This window comes from Lissotriton vulgaris, chromosome 9 (assembly GCF_964263255.1).
Source record: "Lissotriton vulgaris chromosome 9, aLisVul1.2, whole genome shotgun sequence".
Classification (NCBI taxonomy): domain Eukaryota; kingdom Metazoa; phylum Chordata; class Amphibia; order Caudata; family Salamandridae; genus Lissotriton; species Lissotriton vulgaris.
The window spans coordinates 104514212-104536719 of NC_141697.1; the positions used below are offsets into that span (position 1 = coordinate 104514212).

The 22508-nt window shown below is 45.1% G+C and overlaps 1 protein-coding gene across 3 annotated transcripts in view; it reads right to left on the reverse strand.

Moving 5' to 3' along the window:
• The window catches only part of MTA1 (metastasis associated 1), a 721937-nt gene that overhangs the window by 467171 nt on the left and 232258 nt on the right, over positions 1-22508 (reverse strand). For all 3 annotated transcript variants that reach the window (XM_086937146.1, XM_086937145.1, XM_086937147.1), the window contains exon 4: positions 9053-9179. In XM_086937146.1, coding sequence (XP_086793272.1) covers positions 9053-9179 — 127 coding nt within the window. The remainder of the gene's footprint in view (positions 1-9052; positions 9180-22508) is intronic.

Genomic DNA, 22508 nt, shown 5'->3' on the forward strand with positions numbered 1-22508 from the left:
GTTGTAAGAAGGGCCTTAATTTTTTTATGGGGCTGGAGATACTTATATTTGCTGTGAGGGGTTGCCCCCAGAAACATCCCAAGACCTGGAAGAGATGGGAAGACTTCCGGGGGATCTACTTAGAACCTATGCCAGAACGCTCGATAGATTAACATTAGACACATCTACCATAGGGCTGGGGGAAACGCTGTATTAGTGACTTAACTTTTCACTCTAGGGACAATTTGACATGCACTGTATTATATATTAGATATATGACACTTCAGTTGATTGTTAATATGTTATGTTGGTATGAATGTGATCCTTCTTGGTTTACTTGGCTACAAAATGTCGACATCACTATGGTAAGTATGCATATTGTACTGTCATGGTACCAGGCCTTAACAGGCATATATTGGCTGTTGACAAAATGTTATTTGGGAGAAAAAAAAGAGAGAAATTATAACTTAGCTGTGTGCTGCATCATAGGAAATTTTCGTTGAAGTAATAAACGTTAGAATTCCCTGCTGCATGCACGGATCCCAAACACTATCAATATATGTGTACACGTTTTCTCACATAGGGTGCTAATTGCCAAATGATGAGCTGACCACAAAACTTTTCTGAAATGTAATCAGCCAAACAGCCCTACTTTAAGATTGCATTACAGCATCTAAGAGAAAAATGCTAAGTAGCTGTTTAACACTGAGAGAAAAAGCACAGCCTCATGCTCATATTGAAGCCTGAGCAAAACATCCTGTCCCTTTAAAACTCCAGGAGATTTGATTATTCACAATTCTTCGTACTGTCAGTTGCCTCAGAGTTGGTTGTTTTTTTGTGAGAAGGATTCCAGTACACACCGGAGGTTTGCTTCGCCAGGAAGAGTAACTTCCCTCTTCTGGATTGCCTTGGTGTGTATCAAGGCACATCTGAAATGGGAAGTACTGAAGGACCAGGCCCCACATGCAATGCCATGAAGTACATAAGTCGACATTACCATCAAGACAGGGAGGGCTTTAAAGCCCAACACCTTTAAAAGATATAGTCATAGTGATTCGGTACACTAATCTGGAGCATATAATTTGAAAGAAGGGTGCTAAAGATTAGTGGCTGATGGACACATAAAAAAGCTGCAGTGATCGTGGCAGAGATGGAATGAGAATGTGATGCTAAGCCTCCTAGAACCACAATGAAACTACTTGTTGTCAAGTATCCATCGGAAACATGGTTTCTTATCACGGTATTTACCCAGGTTTCCTGTGTGTCCCATGTACCCTTGGCGGCAGAGCATCCATTTAAACCATTCAGTCTTTACTTTTTCTCTATGTTATAGGCATGCCGACAGCTTCTTTTGCTCACAGATCATAAATCACAAGGTTAAGAGTGAATTCAAGTCAAGTCAAAACCACTTTATTCGATTAGTTAAAATCATAAAAGTATTCTAGACATTTATAAAAAACTGTTAAAAACATTTTTTTTAAATCAATTAATACAGTATTAAACATGACAATAGTTAAAACCCAGCTTAAAATGATGATTACACAAATTCATTTCTGTTTCAGCCCACCAGTCCATTAATCAAGTACATGATACAGAGATGGTTAACTTTCAGCATTAAGGATCCAATCTTAATCTCAATCTCCTACTTCTTACAGATGCAGCCAGAAAACTGGCGACACAATACATAGTTCCTGGAGAATCCATCATTTGCAAATATAACAATGCAGGCTTATACTGCGTAAATCTCATCTCCTTCAGTATTGGTTTTAAGAATCGATTCCGGGGTTCACAATACAAGGAGCAGAAAAACAAAAAATGCGCAGTGTCCTGGATGGAATGGTCATCACATTTGCATGGGGTCGACTCCTCAAGCCTACACCAATCTTTCTCGTCCCAAAGGACCATATGGATTTGGTTGAAACGTAATTTAGTTAGTAGCCATCTATGGAAGAATTTTGTCACCACTGACAAATAAGGTGCCAACTCACGGGATGTAGTTATCATTACATGCGCCCTCACAGATGGTTTACATAGCTCATATGTTTCGCGCTCGGCGACACTAAGCCTAATAAAGTTAGTCTTTGCCCATACTAGATCTGCTTTGCACAGGGATTCTGGACTATCAAAGATCTCAGGGCGTCCTAGCTTTACAGACAGAGACTCTACATAGGACAGCCACTGGATATCCCTCCTGTGATCTAGTTTGAGACAATCTTTTATAATCTTATGGTTAAGGCTAAGGTTCGGATTTAGCCAGAGCTTGATCCACATCAGGAACGGGGCTAGTTTTAACGTGTCTATAATATAACCAAGACCTAGCTCAAGGTGTAGGGAATAAGTTGCTGTTGACTGAGGTAGGCCCAGCAATGCCCGCAGGAATTTATTTTCCTCTGTTTGGATGCGGTCGGGTTTAGCAAAGCCCCAAATTGCAGCCCCGTATCTTGCAATAGCGGCTGTCTTTGCTTTGTAAATGGCCAAAATAGCCTCTGTGGGTTTCCCCCTAGTCTTTTAGCGAACCCCAAGACTGCGGAGGCTGAACTTCTCACCGCGTTCGCTTTAGATGTTAACTGTGGTGTCCAAGTACCCCTATGATCGAAAATTACACCCAAGTAGGTGAAAACCTTAACGCTAGAGATAACCTCGCCGTCACAGAAGAAGGTTTTTTCCTTATTTTTAGAGCAGCCTATTGACATTGTGTGTGATTTACTGCTATTGATCACCAGATCTAGACTGGCCATAACATTTCCAAAAGAATCAAGCAGCTTTTGCAGGGCAATTGGGGTCCTGGCTATCAACACCGCATCATCGGCATAGAGGAGCACCGGAATTGGTGCACCCCCCATGCACGGGATATCCTGAGTGACAGCTATTAGGTCAGCCTCTAATGAATTCACGTATAACGTGAATAACATTGGGGCCAAGATGCAGCCTTGGCGCACCCCTCTACTTGATCTAAAACTTGCCGTACATTTCCCCTCTGTTGTCATCCTAATGCAGGCTTTTAGATCTTTATAGAGCTCTGCTAAGAAATGTACCAAGGAGCAGTCAAGGCCCAACTTCAGGAGCATGGTACACAGCCTGATCTATTAACTAGATCAAAGGCTGTGGATAGGTCCATGAAGCCTAAAAATATCGATCCCCTTTTAGCCCTCGTATATTTGGAGATTATGAGGTGAAGATTGAGGCATTGGTCCTCCGTACTCCTCCCTGACCTAAAGCCGTATTGTGCCTCTGTCAGAATATTATGCCCTTTGGCCCAAGATGCTATTCTCGCCAGGACAACCTTCCCTAAGATTTTAACCGAGGAGTCCAACAGTGATATAGGTCTATAGCATCTAGGGTCTCCCCTCTGTCCTTTTTTGAACACTGGGATTATAGTAGCTGAGGACCAGGATTTAGGAAAACCCTCAGTTACTGAGGCATTGAAAACTTTGGTTAAAATATTAGCCCAATACAACGGATTAGCCTTAAACATATCAGCTGGCTCCCCCATCAGGGCCCGGGGCCTTTCGGCCCGCAGTGCCCTCGATTGCTCTTATGACTTCGACTATATCGAAACTGACAGGCGCCAGGGGGAGTTCGGACGCAGGGACTACAAAGGATTCCTGCTACATGTTGCTACCGTAGATTTTTTCAAAGTGGCTAAGCCAGTCTTCCTCGGGGATGTTAAGTTCCAGCACGGCATTTTGGTCACAAGAAAACAGAGGGGTATTAATAATTGACCAAAACTTAGCACTGTTTTTTAAAGTGGCTTTATCCATGAGCTCGGCCCAGGCATCACTCTTTAATTCATTTTTACGAGTTTTAATTGCCCTGGTGTAAACCTTTCTAAGCTGCACCACTAGGGCTTTGTCCCTCGGACGAGTATTGAGTGCTTATTTAAGGAGGTTATGGGCTTTACTGCAGTTGCCATCAAATCAGCCCTTTACCGGTTTATTTTTACCTCCCTGGCCTTTAGCTGTTAGGTTTATGGCCGCTGTCCGACAGACACCTTCAAAGGAGGTTAAAACCTCCTCGCTCCTAGAGTGGGGATTGGCACAAACTTTCAAATCTTCAGCAGCCATAGAACTTAATTTTACGAAAAAATCATCAGGAACTACCTGTCCCCATTTGATCCTTCTCCCCTGATCTTTAGCTTTGACTGACATTGTAGCCTGGGGGGTAACAAATGTATTTAGCAGCAAAAAACCATTTGCTAACTCCATCCCCACCGGGTTATGGTCACTCATCGGCATAACTACAGCATTATAAGAGATCACACCTAATGATACAAAAATAAAATCAATTATCGAATCACAGTCCCTTCCCGTTTATGTGGCAACCCGTGAGCTATTATCATAAAACTCCGCCTCATACAGATCATTTCCAATTAATAAGTTTAAGAACCTGTCCCTTCTGGGTATGTTCGAGATGCGGGGGGGAAATACTGTCCGGCCCGTCTGAGTCAATTCGAGCACAATTTAAACATAAATGTACATTAAAATCACCCATCAAAATAAAATGACAATAAGTGGTTTGCTTTTCCTTATATGAAGTTAAAAAATCTGTTAACCATACTAAGTGCACGTTTGCAGGGTGGCCATGCGGTGAATTATAACAGTTTACAAGAAGTATTTTACAACCGTCATCCAAGATTATCTCTATAACAAGAAAATTATGTGAGGCACAATCAACCTTTGCAATTTTGCCCTTAACATTCACTGAGATCAACATCAGGAGACCCCCTCGATTCCGTCCTGCTGGAGAAGGCAGGGCAGGTACAAAAAATGAAGTAAAGCCATCCAACCAAAAATCGCATTCCATATCCCAAGTCTCTTGCATGGCGACAATGTCATATAGCTTTACAAAGTTTATCCAGTTGGGATCTCCTCTCTTGGACCGTAAACCGGCAATGTTCCAACTTAACAACCTAACAATATCCCCCTTGCCAGGAAGACCCACTACCGGTTTATAACCATCATCAGCAGAAGAAGGTACAGGAGCCATAGGGGTAAAATCCACCATAACATCATCATCTACACCCTCTCCGGCCCCCCGTCAGTCGCACAACTCGAGTCCTGAGAGTGCGTCAAACCTATTATGTGTTACAATGGGGGGTCCAAATCTGAAAAGATTCTCCCTTCCTGGTCCCTGACTTTGGCAAGTGGACTGTGGCCCGAATGGAGTAAAAGGACTCAATCCTTGTCTAGGGGTACAGGCCACAGGAGGATGATTATAGAAATATCCCAGAGGGCGCACTTGGATGCTATTGCCGTCATTCATCATCGATGCTGCCCTTAACAAAACTGTGGCCACGTGTTGAGGATATTTAAAATTTACTACCACGCAGTCCCCTCGACAATTTTTTCGTGTGGGACCGATCCAATTTACCCTCCTGGTTGTAATGATTTCTCCGGCAAATTTTGTGGGGAAACCACAGTTTGAGCTCAGCCAGGATACCACTTTATTTTTAAGAGAATCATGTGATTCCTTGTGTGACTCGGCTACATCCAGGTTTTGAGTCGGAAAATTTGCCAGTACGATTACATAGGGGGCACAGTCCGGGGGTAAATTAATAGAATTGCTTCTCCTACTTGGGACAGCAATCGGATCTTTAGCAAGCCCTGGCTTAGGGTGTACTGCTGTCGTAGCTAATAGCAGGGGGGATGGGGCTGAGGGAGCGGGGGAGTCGGTATCAACTCTAGTAGATTGTTGAGAGGTATAAGTTTGTTTAACCAACTTGGCTACACTTTTCCCACCAGCCTCTGGGTGAACCATTGTATTTGAGGAGGGCGGGGGGTTAACCTTGACTGTATGGGCTAGCTGTTTCTCTAGCAGGCCTCCTAGTCTTTTTATCTCTGCGGTAGCAGTATCCAGTTTGGCCACTAGGGATTGAAGGGATTCTTCGAGTTTTAATTCAAGTTTGGCTTCTATAGTTCGAATTAGCAGGCCAAACTGCTCAGGGCTCAGGGTTATATTTGCCTCATTTTTACCCTCCAGGATCATAGTTCCCTCTGGGGAGGTATGGATGTCAGGCAGACGAGTGTCTACCCTTCTTTTGTGAGCATTCCTACCCCCCCCTTTTACTTTGCTGCTTTCTGCAGGTTCTGACGGGTCTATTGTTTTTATATACTGGTGCCACCTCTTCCTCCGGTTCCAAAAGGGACTTGTCAAAAGTTTCTGTATCAGGGGCCCGGTGGGTCAGTGCTTCTTCTGCATTGACTACCTCCGGCCCAGGATCAGAGCCATTTTCGGTCTCTGGGGGAGCCTCCATTGGGGAAAGATCCACTAAAGATAGTTCGTGATCTGGTAGATTACCTTTACCCAGTGAGGCCCTTCTATCATTGTTAATCTTGTGTACCATTTTTACTACGAAGTTGTCAATGGGACCTGTCCCCCCCCGTAGCCTTGTCCTTCTTTGTTCCCGACATGAGTGTAGCAGTGCTTTAATGAGGGTTAACCTATTCACAAATAAGCCAAAGTGCTCAGCTCCCAATTTTAATCACACACAATGGTCCCACATCCCTTACAGTCACTTTACCGTGCTGAAGATAGTCACCAGAATATTTGCACAGGGTCTCTGGCCCAGCCCAGCCTCTTCCTGCCCCTGACGGCCACAGACGGCCAGCCCTTGGCCAGCCCTTGTCCCGCGCTTCTCCCTGGCGCCTCCCACGCGCGACTCGCGGGGCGAGAGGGAGGTCAGCGTTATCTAGCGCCTCCGGGCGCTCCAAGCGCGTCACTGGCGCGCCGCCCCTAAGGCTGCTGGGGGCTGTAGTTCGGCGTGTTGTCCAGCGCTCGTCCGCCGGTATTTTGGAAATGCTGCCGTTCCCCTCACGGCTCTCCTCCGCCCGTTGGCGTGCAAGGTACACTGGTTGCGCTTTCTGGTGTACAACAGACAAATTATGTTCTCCACACCAATGTCCTATGCTCCTTTGAATGCAGGACCAACCTTATTTTGTGCATCAGGACCAGAATTAAATTCCCTGCACACGAAGGAAAACTGATTGAGTAAGGAGTTTTTTTCAGAAGAGTGAGCGGTCTTTCCTTCTTTTAATAGGCAACTGAAATACCCACACCTTTTGGCAACAGTCCCAAAACGCTTCTCCACAATTCTTTCCACCACATCAAAGAACCCCCCCCCCCCCTTAGAAAAGGCAGCCCTTCGAACGTTGATGACTATACGATCATTCATCTCAAACTCCTCTAGCCGCAATAGATTCACAGTTCGCAAAAACGGTTTCCATTTCAATCACTTGGAGACTGTTGTTTAATTACTCTTAACACAGATCTTACACAACACTGGTCAATTTTCACAAAATGCTAAACATTCCTTGGTTATCAAAGAAACAGAAAACATTACTGTCAGTGGGAGGTGGGCACTGTTGGTGCTTGCTCTCCCTCCTACATGCCTAGCAGGGAGGAGGAACACACACAAAAACAGTCCTGTAAACACATTTGGTGTATGCCATCTATGAGTATCCCTCCTCACTGTGGGCACTTAGTCAAGTACACCAACTGCTGCGCCTTTCTACATTTATTCTCTCATTTCTAGGGTTCAAGAACAGCATGCATGCTAAGGAGATAGGTGAACTGGCACGACCGGAATCAAGATGTTCACTTTCCCTCATTATGCCTAGTTCCCAAATTGCTGGAAACCAATTTCCTTAAACAAGTGAAAAGCTTTTGCAGGTTACAAAAAGTCTGGTCAGCACCACTTGGTGATTTGGATGTTATGTGCTCTTTTATATATCTGCAGGACCTCAATGGAGGAGCCATCGAAGAGAAATTTGACATTAAACAAGATGCCTAATGCCTGCTCCTGGACCTGCAGAGATCCGCACTACTCTCAACGCTTAATTTTCCTCCTACTTTATGGAACTTGACTTCTTGCATACTCTATGGCTCCTCTGCAGTCTTTGTATTTTGCTCATTTAACATTTCATAAATCTGAGTCATACCCAACCAATGTTAGTATGTTATATGTAGAACAATTTGGGTGACAGTAAATATTTGTACAGAAAAAAATGTAGAGCAGCAAAACGTAATGAATAAGGAAAATGAGGGTATAGTTTGAGTTTGCAACACGAGTAAGACAGAGGCAAACATTAGGCACCAAGTGGACCTTGTGGGAGGAGGCAGAGGATATAAATAGGCTAGGGTTGGAGATAGTGTGTGAAATTTAATTTTTGTGGCTGAGAAATAAAAACTAATTGAAAAAGCTGGATGGGGGACGCAGTTACAGAATATGGGGTGTGCAGGCAGAGGATGAAGAGGAATAAATGAGCTGAAGGGAGAAGAGCAGTCCTCGGGCAGGAGGGGCAGAGGGTAAGGGAGATGGAAGGTGTGATGAACAAATTAGAATCTAAAAGAATGGACAGTCGAGAGAAGGCTAGAAAGTGAAAAGAAGGTGGAAACTAGTTAAAAAGAATCGTCTAGCTTCGTCTTACCCATCTCAGTCTTGGTCTACTCCCCAAGCAGGAAACTAAAAGCATTCCTCTGGTTAATATTTAGCATGCAAGTCTGGTGTGGGTGAGATCCTTTAAGAGTTGCATTGGGCTCAATGGCCATATGATGGGATCAACAATTTATCTGCCTATTTTCCCAAAGAGTAATTATGGAAGCCCACAGAAGAAGAATGAGTAAAATATCTTGAGAGGTTGCTCTCGAGTGCAAACTACGAAAAGTAGACCATTTGAGATAAGTTGCAGGATGATGCTCTTTTTCTCTAAATAAAAATCATGTTTGGTGCATTTCCTTGAAACTGGATTGCTCACTGCATCTTTCTACACACATTCCTTTTTTCCTCCAGAGCCATTCATCTGCATAGCCCATATTTAGTTTGTGGAATTAAACTTTAGACTCACAGGATAAACATTCTTAGGAAATCAACTTATGAACTGTTAACAGGGATATCTTATAGATTCAAACTAATATTTTGAACGCCAAATAGGCCGCATGATTAGATATAAACCCAGTGACGACACAAGATTCCGATGTTAAAACAACCTTTGAACAAAAATGTACATTATTGTAGATCTTAACTATTAACTAGACCACCCACACACACACACACACACACACATAAAGGAAATACCTAATGTGAGTGGCTGGCAACGATTCTAATTGTCTTGACAGGAACAATTCTCGATGCCTTAGTTGATGCTTCTCCTTTTCTGGCAAATCTACCATTTCTGGGTTTTCCATCTCTTCTTCCATCTCTCCTTCAATACAGAGAACATTATCAATTGTTAGAAATTTCACATCAAGCAAAGTCATTCTGAATTCAAATTACGTTTAGTTAAAATAAATGGTGATTTGCCTGTAGTCCTGTTCTGAATCAAAGAGGGTGCACAATTAACATGTCCAATCTGTTTGTGCACGAATTTACACTTCTGTACTATCAAATAAAATTACAAAACTAAAATGCAATCTGTTGAACTAAACTGCTGCTGCAAATGTGTGCTGAATGAGGGTAAAAGGAGGCCTGAAATGCTTTGCTCTAATATAGTGCAAACAAAGACCACGTGTGCCTTTAAGAAGCATAGATGTTTCCAAACCCAAAATGAACTGTACTGACAATTGCCTCTCGAAGTCAGTTATTTTTTTCGCCTAGGACCTAGAACACAGTTGGTAAATAGTCTACATAGTTTCACTGTTGTTCTATCAGAACTTTGTGGTTTTGCACATTTATGTAGTCTTTTCTATCTCTGAAGCATTGAAAAGCTTTTTCAGGAATATTTTTCAGTCACTATGACTTCACTCCTTCTGGGATACCCTTTAAGAGACAGAAAAAAGGCAGCTTCTGATCCCCTTCCTGGGAGAGTACCCTTATGTTGGGTGCCCAAATGTCTCGACAAATGGAGAAGGAAATTACAAAACTTTGTAAGGCATGGCCTAACACCCTGCCCTGGGTGTTGTATTTCACTATCGACCAGTCTCACTCGCTAAAGAATTCTCCAATGGTCGGCGGGCCACCTGATTTTTGAAACGGTGCTTCTAGCTAGAGGGTAGGGAAGGAATCCAGTTTGCAGTAAAAATCTAAAACATCTAGATGCGGGAGTAACATCACTCCAGTGCATTCCCCATGCTTTAAACTAGGTCGTTTGCCATTCTAATAAAAGTAGTCAACTATTGGCCCACTGTCCCTCACTGAAGGATGTCAGACATCTGCTCAATGCGTTCGCAATCTTCCAATTATTTTCCCTTTTGGGCAACTTCCTTCTATGTATGGTCTGCTATTCATTTATTCTACTTAGTTGCTCTCCTTTGCAAATTCATCTCTTCTGGGGGAATTGAGAGGGTGAATCCAGAAAATTCTTCAAGCTGCAAAACTACTTTTACAGGTGAGTAACAATATTGTTTTGCAACGTAAATCTTTTTCTGGATCCACATCCAGTAAATTGATTTGTAGCAGTATCCTCTTCCCCTGGGAGGCGGAGATCACCAGTTTGTATTTGCAAACAAGTGTTTAGTACCCTTTGCCAGCCTGAGCCTCCATGTTGGCTTGACAGTCGACACAGTAATGCTATACGAAAGTGTGCACGGAAAAGGTTGTTTAAGTATACACTAGCGAGGAGGAAGAGTATTGCTCCTTTCTTCCTTGTGGAGTATGCCCTTGGCTTTTCTTGAATGTCATGCCCACTGTTCTGTAAAATATCTGGACTATCCGAATTATACACGGAATACATTCTTTAGTGATTAGAGAAGTTTTGCCTGCTTTGGGCAAAGGAATTAAAGAATTGGTTCCCCTTTCTGGTTGTTTTTTGTTTTTGTTGCAAATAGCCAACAATTGTTTTTTTTACATCCAATGTATGCAACACCTTCTCTGCTTGTGTTTTAGGCTGCTAGAAGAATATAGATTAGTGTATGACTTGATTAAATGAAAGTGCGATGCACCATAAGAATGAATTGTTGGTTTGTTTCATCACTACTCTGCCATTGTTATTTGTACTTAAGGCGTTTAAGTTGTAAAGGCATGTTGCTTACAAACACTGCTTGAAGACTTGATAGGAACCAGGAAGGCAGTCTATAAAGTTAGATGTTCAAACTCTCACGCTATGTATGGGTTCATAGAGGCTGGAACATAGGAGATTTGGAGAAGGGGGCGGGAGAGCTCCTTCCTGCAGTGGGAATGATTACTTGGAAACTTGCCAGTTCTGGTAAGATTCCTCTGGCCCTGGGGGAGGTCTTTCACAATCCTTTTCAATCCCTCTAGTGTGTTTAAAGCTGAGGGTTTCGGACTTGGAAACCGGGAGTTTGTAATCCGAGCGAGGACGAGTCTCTCGGAGCGTGGACCCTGGTTGCTGAGGCTCTCAAACGTGGCGGTTTACTTCCCCAGTCTGAGATGTGGTGTTTTGCACCAGGTGATGTATTGAGTTTTGGTTATTGCCATTGTGATGTTTGGCCAGTGGCTTTGATCATTTAAGGTGTTTTCTTTGTGATGTAGGAGTGAGTTGAGGTGCACATCCAAAGTAATCATCTGCTTTCTGATCTCTTGCAGGACGTCCAGTATATTTGCTCGAGTCTTATCTCATATTATTTGCTGCTTGTTTATTAATCGGTATTATTTCTGAATTTAGATTATTGCTTGTATATAAATATGTCTCTTTGTATATTTGAACCTTCTGCATTTGCCATCTGGGAAAGCTTTTGAGAGCATGGTGTAAAATAAACCCCAAGCCTTAGTCAAAAGGGAGAGAGTCCTTTTCTAAAGGTGCTGTATTAAAGTGTTTGGACTGCGCCGGGTGTTGGGCTACCGTGTAGAAGATTCTGTATTATCCGATAGGCGCAAATCAAAACAGAGCATGGACCAGGGTTTTCCTAGCAGAATAAGGCAAGATGACCAAGGTTTTCCTCAGAATTTTCAGGATTCCGAAACACTTGCCTGCAACTTTACTGGTCTGAGTTTCGAAGGAGAGAGTAGACTCCAGCCAGACTCTAAGTTTTTCACCTCTGTTTTGGGGCTGGGGCGGGACCTAAAGTTGTTGGCCACCAGGCTGAAGACTAAATCGGCGGAGATTTCTCTACTACCAGGATTTCGGTTTTGTTGCCATTCAGTTTCAGGCAATTGCTTGTCATCCAAGAAGCAAGGTCCTTTAGGCAGTCTGCAAACTTGTTAGCTGTCTTCACTGAATTAGGAGAGTGACCACTAGCTGCGTGTTGTCTGCATAGGATACGATTGTGACCCCATAGTGCTCCACAATCTCTGGTAAGGGGGAGACAAATATTGAAGAGGGTGGGGCTCAAAATTGATCCCGGGGGCACCCCCTGAGATAAAGCAATGTTTTTAGAGGTGTGTGGAGGTTGAATAACTCGGAAGCTGCGGTCCTGTCGATAGGATGTCATCCACTTAAAGTCAGCACCGCCCAGTCCTCCTAGTCTGAGACAGTGTAGCAGAATTGTATGGGATACCGTGTCAAAAGCTGCACGAAGGTCCAATAGGACCAGTGCACTCATCAGGCCTTCATGCACCCACATGTGCACTGTCTCTGGGGCAAAAAGTAAGGCAGACTCAGTCTAGTAGGATGCTCTAAACCCTGATTGGGACGGGTGGAATAGGTTGTGTTGGTTGATGTGTGCCACCAGTTGTGTGTTTGCCACCTTGTCTGTTATTTTTTTTAAATAAGGGAGAAGTGAGACAGGTCTCAGGTTCTCCAGTAGGTTCAGGTCTGCTGCGTTTTTTTTTCCTTCAGGGGGAGAACACTAGCTAGCTTCCATGTGTCGGGTACCCTCCCAGTTTAAAAAGGAGGTTTCTAGCAGCTGCTGCACACAGGGGATTATACACTCTAGCCCTATGCGGATGACACTAGGGATGGTTGGGTCGGACGGGAAGCCTGATTCAATGCTTAAAGCTATCTTTTTCAGATCTTCTAGGGAGGGAAGGGAAAATTCTGAAAGAAAGTTATCTCCCCACTCCGGGATCTGTATGGTTAGACAATCAGTGCCTCACCCGGGAAGGTGTCATACATTTTATATGCCTTTGTGGAAAAAAGTCAGCAATTTCGTTACAGGACTCCTACGAAATGGAGGCTGGAGCCTCTGTTCTCGCTAGAGAGGATAGATCCTTGAGAATAGCAAAAAGTGCCTTGGTGGAGTTATCTGCTTCCTCAATCCTATCATTGTAGAATGAAGCATGTCTTCTTGATAAGGGAGTGATAGTGTTTTAAGTTCATCTTGTAGGCAGACTTGTTTATCTCCCAAAAGTCGGTCCTCCATATACGCTCTAAGCGTTTGCAAGATTGATTAGCCATCCTCAAAGCTTCATTAAAACAAGGTACAGATTTTGTACGTCTGCGGGGGGCACTGGATGTCCATGGAGCTACCGCATCCAGTGCTTCAGTAATCCATTAATCAACTACTCTACTTGCCTCATTAATGGCGTTACCTAGGGAGGGTTGGTTAAATTGTAGAGCCCGAGTAAAGCTTTCAGTGTTAAATTTGGAACATTTCCAGTGAGTGGCATTAGTAACTGTAATTGTAATTGTAAGCAGAACTTGTACAGCGCAATGTAACCCAACAGGCATCCTGGCGCTAAAAGAGGGAGGTAGTGAAGAGCCACTGGGAACTGAACAGCTAAAGATTAGCTTGTAGGAAAGAGCCAAGTTTTTATTTGTTTACGGAATGGTAAAAGATCATTCAGCGGTCGCAACTCTGGGGGCAACTTATTCCAGAGTCTGGCAGCCGCAACACTGAAGGTCTGGCCCCCCAGCTTGACTCTTCTCGTCCGGGGAATTTTCACCAAGAGGCCTGAAGAGGATCGAAGACAGCGGGGAGGAACATACCAACTGAATTTACTCTGTAGTGGTGTAGGGCCCAATCCATGAAGCGCTTTGAACACAAAGTGATTTAAAGTGAATTCTCTGCACTACAGGGAGCCAATGCAGCTCCACAAGGGCCTGGGAAGGAGAGGAGTGTCGAGGACGTGACAAGGCCAGCTTAGCTGCCATATTCTGGATTCTCCGTAGTCTACCAGTCAAGAACCTATGGGATTCCAGCAAAAGGGAGTTACAGTAGTCTAATCTACTCAAAATCACGCTCCTGACTACCAGAGGGCGTGTTTGAGCAGGGAGCAAAGGAAGAATCTTCCTCATAGCCCTAATAAGAGTAAAACAAGTCCCCAAGGTCTTGTTGACGTGTGTCTCCAGAGTCAACTTTTCATTAAATAGGACCCCCAAATTACGAACAGACTTGGACGGTAACAGTGGGGGGTCCGCATGAATAGGCCAGAAATCAGCCGAAAGATGCAGTGGCACTCTCCCATTCTTAATGCATAGGATTTCAGTTTTGTCTGCATTAAATTGCAGAAAATTATCTCTTAGCCACTGAGCCACGTTCCGCAATAAGTTGTGAAAGTTCGCCAAGGAGGTTGGCTGTTCACCTTCCAGTGAAAGAATCAGCTGAGTATCATCTGCATAGTTAACTACCCCTAAGCCAAAAGTTTTGATAATGTCCATCAAAGGACGCATGTAAACGTTAAAGAGAATGGGGCTTAACGCAGATCCCTGCGGCACACTATGATGGACCTTAGTAAACTCAGACTGAAAGGGGTGGAGAGCCATGGCCTGACGTCTATCAGATAGGTAGGCCTGGAACTATTTTAGTGTCTGACCAACTACCCCAATATCTTCCAGCTGTTTCAAGAGGACCGAATGGTTGACCCTGTCGAAAGCGGCAGACAATCTAATTAATAGGATCAAGATGGCATGTTGACCCTTAGGTACTGTTCTAACTTGAGGGAGTGGTTTGGATAGGGGGATATAAAAGGCCACAAGGTGGTGGTCGGACCACGGGACAGCAGGTGGGGTGGGGTGGGGGTGGGGGGGGTGGTGGGGGGGGTGGGGGGGGGGGGGGGTTCCGGATCAACAACCAGATCTGAGCAGTTGGAGAAAATAGGGTCTAATATGTGCCCTAGTTGGTGTGTCAGGTGCATGGATTAAAGTGTTAGCTGGAGGCCAGCAAGGTCTTGGCGTAGAACCTGGGCTTCACCACATGAGTGGTTGTCTAAGTGCAAATTTAGATCTCTCAGGATAGTTAGATTGCTATGGCGTAGTGCAGGTTGGACCATTAATTCTACCAGTTGAGAAATAAATCCCAAAGCTACTTCAGGAGGCCGATATATCAAAACCCCATTGACTGTGTGGTTCTCGGCTGCTATTAGTTTGAAGGAGGCTGCTTTGCTTTGGTCTAAGTGTACTGCAAACATAGAGCAGGCTAAGGACCGTTTGTGGATTATCACAATGCCCCCTCCATGCTTGTCTATGCGGTCCTGTCTGAGGATCCTGTAGTCAGGTGGCAGTGCTTGTAGTATTTATCAACAGGAGGACAAAGTTCCTAGATCAGGGTGCTAAAGTCACCCATAGATCAAGGTGCAAACAGTCACCAACAAGGGTGCAAAAGTCACCCATGTGTCAAGGTGCAAAAAGTCACCAACAAGGGTGCGAAAGTCACCCATGTATCGGGGTGCTAACAGTCACCCATATTTTAGAACAAAGAAAAATTAAGACAGAAGGTAGACTAAAGTAATCCTAGGTTTAAAAATGTCCTAATGTGAGAGGGAAAATAAGTCTACATCCTCTGCTGCCCTCACACACCCCGGGGGGTGTCATGCTTCATTATCGGGCGTTTGCTCCTCGTAGGACCGGCGCTGCAATTCCCTACGGGTCCCCCGAAGGCTCACTTTATCGGAGATCTTTTTTGAGGATTGCCGGATGTTGCATGCGGGTGTGTGGGGATTGGGTAAAAGGAGGGTAAATCAATTTATGTGCACGTGATAGTGTAAAAAATGACTGACCCTAAAAGGGCCCATTCGGCCTAGGTGTCAAAAGTCAAGGCCAACATGTTTCGCGCCTCTGTTGCCCGTAGGTCATTGGCGCTTTTTCAGGACCACAATAATAAACAGTGTAGTGCACGTGCTATAATAAGTAAATATTAAAATGAGAACCCTCTTAACTCAGCCAGGGCGGGTCTGTATACCCTAAAAGTGGTTACAGCTGCTACATGGAAGCCGCTCCTGGGTAACACCCTCAAAGTGGTTACAACTGCTACATGGAAGCTGCTCCTGGGTAACACCCTCAAAGTGGTTACAGCTGCTACATGGAAGCCGCTCCTGGGTAACACCTTGCACGCGCCTTACAGCTCTCCGAACTGCATTGTCAGCAACGTGCCTTTTAGTATGTCAGGAGCAGAGGACTCATGCAACCAGGTTTCTGTAAGGAATAGTGCATCGGGTCGTATTCCAAAATGCAGTCATGAATTTCCACCTTGTGTTTATTCAGCAACCTACAGTTAATGAGTAGAAGTTTAAGACTGTGCTGCCCTACTCGAGCTGCCTTATGTGCGCCTTTATGGAATGAGAAGTGCAAGCACTGCTGTGGCATTGACTCCACAGAAAACGAGTGCCTACATGCTGTTAAGGTTGGGGACTCTAATGCTCTGGGATGATCTCCTGAGTACTTTAAGTGTTGCTCCCTCTGGAACCATTCAACCTAGTAATAGAAACCTTACAATAGTTAATTGTTAAATTATATGGTTGCAGTAATGTTATGTTCCATGGTAAGGTAGGCGCCGCGATTTCGGAAGGCTCACCTGTGTTTTTAAAGGCTGCATTTCTGGTGCACTTGCGCGAACATACTGCGCTTTAATCACGCTTGTGTAATTTTAATTATCGGCATTTAGAGCCGCTTTGCTGCTTCTACCTGTTTTAATGGGGAATTGAGTTAGGACATACCTGCATTTAATAGTCAACTGCACCGCTGCTATAGCGGGTCGTTAGCTGCTACTTCGGGTGGGAGCCATCTTGGGGGAGGAAGTGCCGGCTGTGGGCGACATCTTGGTCAGCAGGCTAGTTGCTGCCTGACGCGCTAGGCCGATAGGACGCTATTTAAACCTGCCACATGCAAGCGTGCAGCGCATGCGCGCAGCGAGCGCGCCATGGGCACGCTGGGGGCTCGCCAGAGGCGAGCCCATATGTCCCCATCCGTGACCAAGCGGGACCTTGGCCACGACCCCTGGCCCGCGCCCTATTTACAGTAGAGGTGAGTTGCTGGAGGGTAACCTGGGCAATTTACCTCTTAGCGAGGGGTGTGTGGCCTTACTCCACCGGGAAGGGCTGCTGAGGGCTCCTGTGATAAGGGCAGGTCGGAATCATGTGCATAAAGCTAGTGTCCTGCACTACGACCTCCTAAACACCCGTTCCCTTCAGTAACACAACTTGGGAGTGTGCTCACTACTGGAGGATGGGGACTTGGACGTGCTGGGAGTAACAGAGACGTGGCTTGAGGATTCCTCACTGCCTGACCTAGTGGCTTCACTACCGGCTAACTTTTCGGTTCTATACCACAATAGAGCAGATGGTAAGAGAGGGGGCGGTGTGGCCCTATTCTATGGGAATCGCATGCGGAGCGAAAGAATTCTGGCGGAAAGTATGGGCGGCGCTGAGGTGTTGGGTATCAAGCTGAGTTTGGGGACAGATTGCATGATCTTTTTGGTAGTGTACCGTCCCCGTGGGCGTCGCCAGATTTCCCGGAGTTATTTTTGATGCTAGTCCAGGATGCACGCTCAAGGTACAATAACGTGGTCATTATGGGGGATTTTAATTTCCACTGGGAAAAAATCCTGAAAGAAGGGCAGGCCCACCAGATAGATGAGGCTATGTCGTCACTGGGGCTAGTCCAACAAGTGAAGGGTCCGACACATGTTAAAGGTCACACTCTTAACCTGGTTTGGACGTCATTTCCTGTGCAGGGACCAACAGTCGGTCAGCCATGTGTATGGTCGGATCATCATTTAGTGAGGGGTGACATCTTGTTGGACATACAGAAAGTGAAGCCCGCAGATGGATGGAGGGTTGTAAGAAAGTGGAAAAATATCGATGGACATAAAATGGTAGCTCATCTTCTAGCCAATCCGCCTTCTAACTTCCCGGAAGACAATCCGGACGCCATCTGCAAGGAACTAACTGATAGACTGAGAAAGGCCACTGATCATGTGGCGCCAGTACGAAGGATGAACCTAGTGGATAGAGGACCCGGGGCCCACTAGTATAATGAATCCCTTAGGGAGAAGAAGAGGGCTTTACGTAAAGTGGAGAGAGCTTTGCGCAAAGCCTACAATATAAATGCCCGGAGTTCTTATATACAGGAACTAGCGAGCTATAAAAATGCGATTACATCTAGGAAGGCTGAATTTTATGAGGAGAGGATTGTGACAGCTAAGGATCCTCTAAAAGAAATCTTTAGAGTCCTAACGGAATTCAGGAAAACTAAGGAGCAGAGGCCGGAGTTCACACAAAAGGACTGTCAAAAATTCCAAGATTTCTTTTCTAGTAAGATCACAGACCTCATATCGGAAATTGCCCTCACCCCCACGTTTGACTGCCCCCCACAGCCTATTCCAGTCAAGAAACCGGTGGACATTCCACTAACCACTTTACCCTGGATTACGAAGGATAGGCTGACACTGCTCCTGAGGCGGGTTAAGTCGGGCTCCCAGGCTGACCCATGTCCACCAGAAGTGTTCAAACTGGCAATGCCGGGTATAGAGGAAGAGGTTCTGACTCTCCTTAACGCATCTCTACAACTAGGACAAGTTCTGTTGGCCTTTAAGGAGGCCCGGTTGATCCCACTGCTAAAAAAAACGGGGGCTGATGTGAAATGCTTGAAAAACTTCAGGCCAATCTCCCAAATACCATTTCTGGCCAAAGTAGTAGAGCAACATGTACTCTCTGATCTCACTGACCATCTGGAGAGGAATGCCTTGTTGGAACCGAATCAGGCTAGGTTTTGTGCTAATCATAGCATGGAGCTAGTGATGCTGTCCATTCTGGATGAGCTGAGGAACAGGGCGGATAGAAAAATTACAGGTGCCCTGGTGCTGTGTGGTAAATATTTGATTTACCGTCTTAATTTCTATGCAGGTAAGTACTTAATCAATAATAACTCAATCGGAAAGAAAAAGGCAGAGTCCGTGGTGTTAGAGTTCTTAGGGGTTTTATTCCTTAAAAAGGAATGGTCAAGACCGGATATCTTGTTCCTGCCACCACTGGGGTGCAGGAAGGGATAGAGCAATATTTTATTGACAATACATAGCTTATATACTTAAGTTACATTATAGAAACCAATACAGTAGGCGTAACAGCTGAGAGAAACAAGATAACAGCATACACGTGGTAGTGGTACGTAATTAGAAGGCGTGGACTAGGCGTGAACATAGAGGTGTGTGCGAGAAACGTCACATGTAGGTGTCACAAGTGGGTGGCAACAAAGCAGAATTTCGTAATGTCAGCAGAAATCTGAGGCCTGGATGCGCACGCAGCTGCATGACGTGTGATTGACGTGAAACCGGAGGGTGCAGGGGGCTTGACATTTACACTGGCGGAAAGAGACAGAAGTCTGGCATGTCAGATCAACTCGTACTCTATCATATCTGGTATCTGATGTTTAGGAACCATATTATCTAAACGGAAAAGGTCTCTGGGGCAGAAGCTATTCTATACTGACTGTGAGTGCGTGTATAAGCGTCTAGGTGTCTGCATGAGATGAGAGGGGGCATGGGCCTACCATGGTAACAGAGGCTATGAATTACTTGCACAGAGACAGTGAGGCCGGGCCCTTTGCTCTGTAGCTGGGGGGATGTTTACTTAAACTAGTAGGCAGGAATGCATTTTCGAGGAGCGGAACAGATAATTCGAAGGTTGAATTCAGTCTTGGCAGGCAGCAGACTGAGCTAAGCGCGGTGAGCCGCGCAGGGAGTAAGGCAGAGGTCACGGGTACAGAGGCAGCCTGGGCTGAGGCTTTCAGAGTCAGAAGCCAGGAAAAAGGCTCGATGGCAGAATTCAGGGCCTACTTCGCCAGAGCTGAAAAACGTGTAAAGTACACTGCAAAAAGACGTTGGCATAGCATACTTAGGAACCGAATATTCAACCCGTTCATGGCGGGTCTGAAGGAAGACAGGTTAACGTTGGACGCAAATGTATTTGCGTCTTCATAGCTGGCACAGGAGGGAAGTTACATGCACTTTAAGCTGGTACATGGAGACGGTGGGGTACTCGTTAGGGAACATAACTTGACCATAAAATTTATATTTCCTCAGCTGTTAGACCTCTCCGCGGCATTTGATACTGTGTGTCATAAACAACTTTTGGCGCGGTTGAGGGACTTCGGCATTCAGGGCACAGCACATGCCTGGTTCGCTTCCTTTTTGCAAGGGAGGACGCAGAGAGTACAGCTCGGAGATTTGTACTCCACTACAACATCGATTATCTGTGGAGTGCCGCAGGGGTCCGCCCTCTCACCCCTTTTATTTAATATTTATTTACAGCCTCTGATCTCACTGCTTAATCAGATGGATTGCCAGGTTTACAATTACGCTGACGACACCCAAATTGTCATCCAAATGGAGGACGAGCTAGGGGCGTTTGCAAGATTACAAAATATTCTTAAGCACACAGCCAATTGGATGTCCATGAATTCGCTAAAAATCAATCCTGATAAGACCGAGGTGTTGCCAATTACTATCGCAGGCAACCCTTGGAATGATGGCTTTTGGCCAAGAGAACTAGGGACACCCCCAGTACCAGCGGCGGCAGTAAAAAGCCTGGGCATCCATGTGGATGGCAAGTTATCCATGCAGAAACAAGTCATGGCGGTGGTGGGAACCTGTGTTGGCCTCCTCCGACAACTAAGAAAAATCTCTTCACTATTGTCCTTCTCAACTCTGAGGCGTGCGGTCTCAGCTATGATTCTAGCGAGGCTGGATTATGGCAATTCGCTATATATAGGCCTGCCTCAAAAACTTCTGGACAAGTTGCAAGTTGTCATGAATGACGCTGCAAGGCTCATCTTTAAGAAACCGAGGAATACGCATGCATCCCCCCTCATGCGCGAGCTGCACTGGTTGCCAGTGAGGCAGAGGGTATTGTTCAAAGGGCTCTGCATTGCACATAAATCTTTGTACGGAAAGGCGCCAGGGTATTTGAAGGCCCGCCTGACGTCCTATAGGCCTGGTAGGATGTTAAGATCGTCGGAAGCTACTCTCCTCACCCAACCACGTTTCAGGCTGGCCACAGTTGGTGGCCGCGCTCTCTCTAATACCCATCAAGCAGCCTGGAATAAGCTACCAGTGGAACTACGGAAAGAAACCAACCTGCTGTGCTTCTGGAAAAAGTTAAAAACTGTGCTTTTCCAACAAGCCTGGATGGGGCTGTAAATTCCCGAATGACCCTCTGAATGTTTGTTGTGCGTACCTGACAAAGCGCTTAGAGACCCCTGGGTTATAACACGCTATATAAATCGAAATAAATAAATATAAATACCCTAATATAGGCCTGGGTAATATCATTCACCTTCACCTACATTACCTCCCTTACACTACACAGTAACACACCTTTTAGGATTGAGCCTTTACCTAGTTCTAGTCCACGCAGGAGGAGGGTTTTTTCCTGAACAATAGCATCCTATAGCTTCATCAATAGACTCACACAGTATGAATGAATATTCATATGGGTTCTTGGAACCCAGGCAGAGGCTAAACCACCTGTATAATATCTACGTACAAAGTTCATCTCATACCTCATCCTCAAATCCAACAATGGCTAATACAAGAAACGAGGGACATAGGAACCCTAGATACTTTCTGTATAAATACAGCACATCTTACTAGGGTTAGCTAGAGGAAACAGAGATTTCCAGCCGACATACTGGCCAGAGACACGGAGGCTCCTGCATGCAGACGCTCCAGCTCACAGTGGTCTAAACACATCCCTGGCACGGTGTCCAACTCGAGACCAGGATGGGGTCCCACCCACTCTCACTTCAGGTAATGGCATTAGACTAAAACCTAGAGGGATTCTTGGCTTCACACCTACTCACACGCTAGGTACACTTCGGTACATCTAGACAAGCATCATAGGAGTATGCACTTTTTATCATGCATTTTATATTCATGTTGTATTCATGATTATTGCAAGATGGTAGAACTGTACTATCCTTTAATATTCACTGTGCTGCTAATCATATATATCTGCTACTGTCGAACGGTTGTTGCAGCACATCTATTTTACACTAGAAGAACAACTGTGCAATAAATCCTTATTGTAACACACCAGACTGTTTATTCTGTGTAAACTCTCAGAGATCGAATCAATGAGCACGAGTGACTGAGCGAAAGGTAGTACATGGTTTCCACGATTCTGAAGGATCAGGGTTGTCATGTTCTAAGGTTGCCAGAAACCATTCGCTCCCCGATAAGAGGAGATTCTAGTGGCACTGTGAGCTAGCTAATGCAAACAGGTTAACATTCTCTGTGGGGTGCTCGGAACCAGTCTGCCACCAAACCTACTGTTTATGTTATCCAAACGTGCAGATTCTGTATAGGATATATAGGACCTACACGACATGGCGTTATTCCGTGTTCGAAACACAATGACTAGACAAGAAGGAGATTTAGACCCGCTAACATAAGCACTTCCCCACTAAGACGAGGAAGAAGATCCGAATAGAATACAGTCCAAAATTAGACACATTCACCTTTACACTACTTAAAAACGGTTTAAC